This window comes from Plectropomus leopardus, unplaced genomic scaffold, assembly GCF_008729295.1.
Source record: "Plectropomus leopardus isolate mb unplaced genomic scaffold, YSFRI_Pleo_2.0 unplaced_scaffold26385, whole genome shotgun sequence".
NCBI lineage: Eukaryota > Metazoa > Chordata > Actinopteri > Perciformes > Serranidae > Plectropomus > Plectropomus leopardus.
In genome coordinates, this window is record NW_024628696.1 from 1 (window position 1) to 2172 (window position 2172).

The 2172-nt window shown below is 41.2% G+C and overlaps 1 protein-coding gene across 1 annotated transcript; it reads right to left on the reverse strand.

Annotated features, from left to right (window-relative positions):
• Positions 1–35: 35 nt before the first annotated feature.
• Positions 36–1264, reverse strand: ucn3l (urocortin 3, like). The gene is made up of 2 exons (XM_042517012.1): positions 1117–1264; positions 36–684 (listed from the first exon to the last, which is right to left on the reverse strand). Exon 2 carries the CDS (start codon positions 672–674, stop codon positions 204–206), a length of 471 nt encoding a protein of 156 aa, XP_042372946.1. The 5' UTR covers positions 675–684; positions 1117–1264; the 3' UTR covers positions 36–203.
• Positions 1265–2172: the final 908 nt, after the last annotated feature.

A 2172-nucleotide genomic window follows, 5' to 3' on the forward strand; every position in this document is an offset into this window, starting at 1 on the left:
TTCCAAGGACCTTTCACATGAGAGCAACTCAATTATAGAAATGTTTCTTTTACCGGTAATGTGAATGGAAAGAATAAATCTTCCCCTGGAGAAACAAATCAACACCATTACTTTAAAAATAAATAAGAAGTAATTCATTACATTTAAGTAACGAGGAGGCCAACACTGGTCATGGCTGTTCAATCTGAGTTGTCCAACATGTTTCACTTTCTCCGTCCGATCTGAGCCAGCAGGCGCGCGTTCTCAGCCGCCTTGGCGCGCAGGTTTTTGGCCTTGGCGACATCAAACAGGACGTTCATGATGTTGGTCGGGACGTCCAGGGACAGAGTCAGCCTGCTCCTCCGGTCCCCTTTGCTGCTGTTGCGGAGCATCTGCCCTCTGAGCTTCGTCCGGCTCATGAAGCGGTAGTTTGCGGGACTTGAAGTCCTTTTTTCCCGGCTGGACTCAGCAGAAGAGGAGGAGGAGGAAGAGGTGAGATACTCCGAGGACTGCAGGAGGGACCCCCAGCCGTCCACGGGGGAGTAACCAGGCGCGTCCTCGTCGCTCCGGACCCCGACTGCCACCTGGTCGTCGCAGAGGAGGTCGGAGCGGGTGTTGTAGAGGCGGAAGCACAGGCTGGAGGTCGGCGTGCACAGGACCGAGAGCAGCAGCAGGGTCTTCAGGGACGACAGCATGCTGTGTCCTCTGGGACAGGTGGAGAAAAATGTTTACTTCATGCACATTTTATCAATCATCTTAATCAATGTTAACCGTCTTAACAACTCAGTGTCCATCTTCATGAAATACTTATTTTTGCACAGCCCTCTTAATCTTAAAGCAAGTGACAGAAAACTGGGCGAGATTTAAGTTGATCTAAAAATGTTTGTAAGTGTAAATACTGCTCTAAAAAAAGTTAATTTACATTAAAATCGAGCGACATAATCTCCTCAACACTTTCAAATCTCTCTTCTTGTATTAAGAATAAGGTTTCAGGACTCTTAAGATTTTTTTTAGGATCGATGGTTCAGCTTGTGTTTCCAGAAAAGTGTTCACACAATGACATTTAATGTCTGTTTTGCACCACAAAACAATGATTTAAAGCCACAAATTTAAAACAAGAATTGACGCAGAACTTACCACTCGTGTCCTACAATAAAGAATATAGTTAAAGAGGTCACCAAACACGTTGTCCCTGCAAAGAAAAACCCAAACAGGCAGAAAAATCCGTGAAGTAAAAATGTGATGAGAAATCCTGATGATGAAGTGAAAATGTGTGCAGGAGGTCAGCAGTGCGCTCCGTCTGACCGCCAGTGTGTGTTGCTCGTCCATTCCCACTGCATTCATTTAGTAGGAGCCATCAAACTGCAGCCCTACGCCAGCAACAACGTCATCCCGTTGACATTTTGGTTCGCTGTGAAGTTTCCCATTGGTTGTGATGGGGGGGTTATAGATGTGGTGAGCTCCCGTTGGTCCAGGTAAAGATAGTAAGATTTTTTGGTGTGTTTTACTCTTCACGTCATTTTTTTAAACCATAGCCCCAAATTAACACTGATTGCCAATTAAAGGCATTTTTAGAACAAGTGGCACGTTTTATGGAATTCAGACAGCTCGTATTCAGCACCATGGACAGCTCCACCATTCAGGCTACATTTTTGAAATTTTACTTGGAAAACATGTAAAATACTGTATAAAACAGAAGAATGCTACACTTTAGTTATGTTCAATGTCACACTAAAGCCACTGAGGAATTTCTTTTCTTTATGAAAGACACATTGTTTACAGATATATTCTGATATTTGGGCACAGTGATTATGGATGGTCGCCTCCATTCATACAAAATTAGTAAAATTAGCTAATGAATCAATCAGTTAATCAATCAGTTGCTATTTTGATAATGTACAAATGTTTATGTTTACTGTTATGTTTTTAAAAAAAAAAATTCAAAAAACAACTGATCAGATTATCAAGAAAATAATAAGAAGAATAGTCATCAATGAGAACACTTGTTGTTTGTGACGTTATTGCATCTTAAAATTGATGAGTAATTAAAAGTGTTAAGTTTTTAAGTAAATAAATTCAGTCAGACTTAAATGAACAGTTTTATGTATTTTGCAGGTTTGCTGGAGCTTGATTGTATAAGCTATTGATATTTGTGATAAAACGGCATGACATGGAGTCCTGCAGAAATCTCAA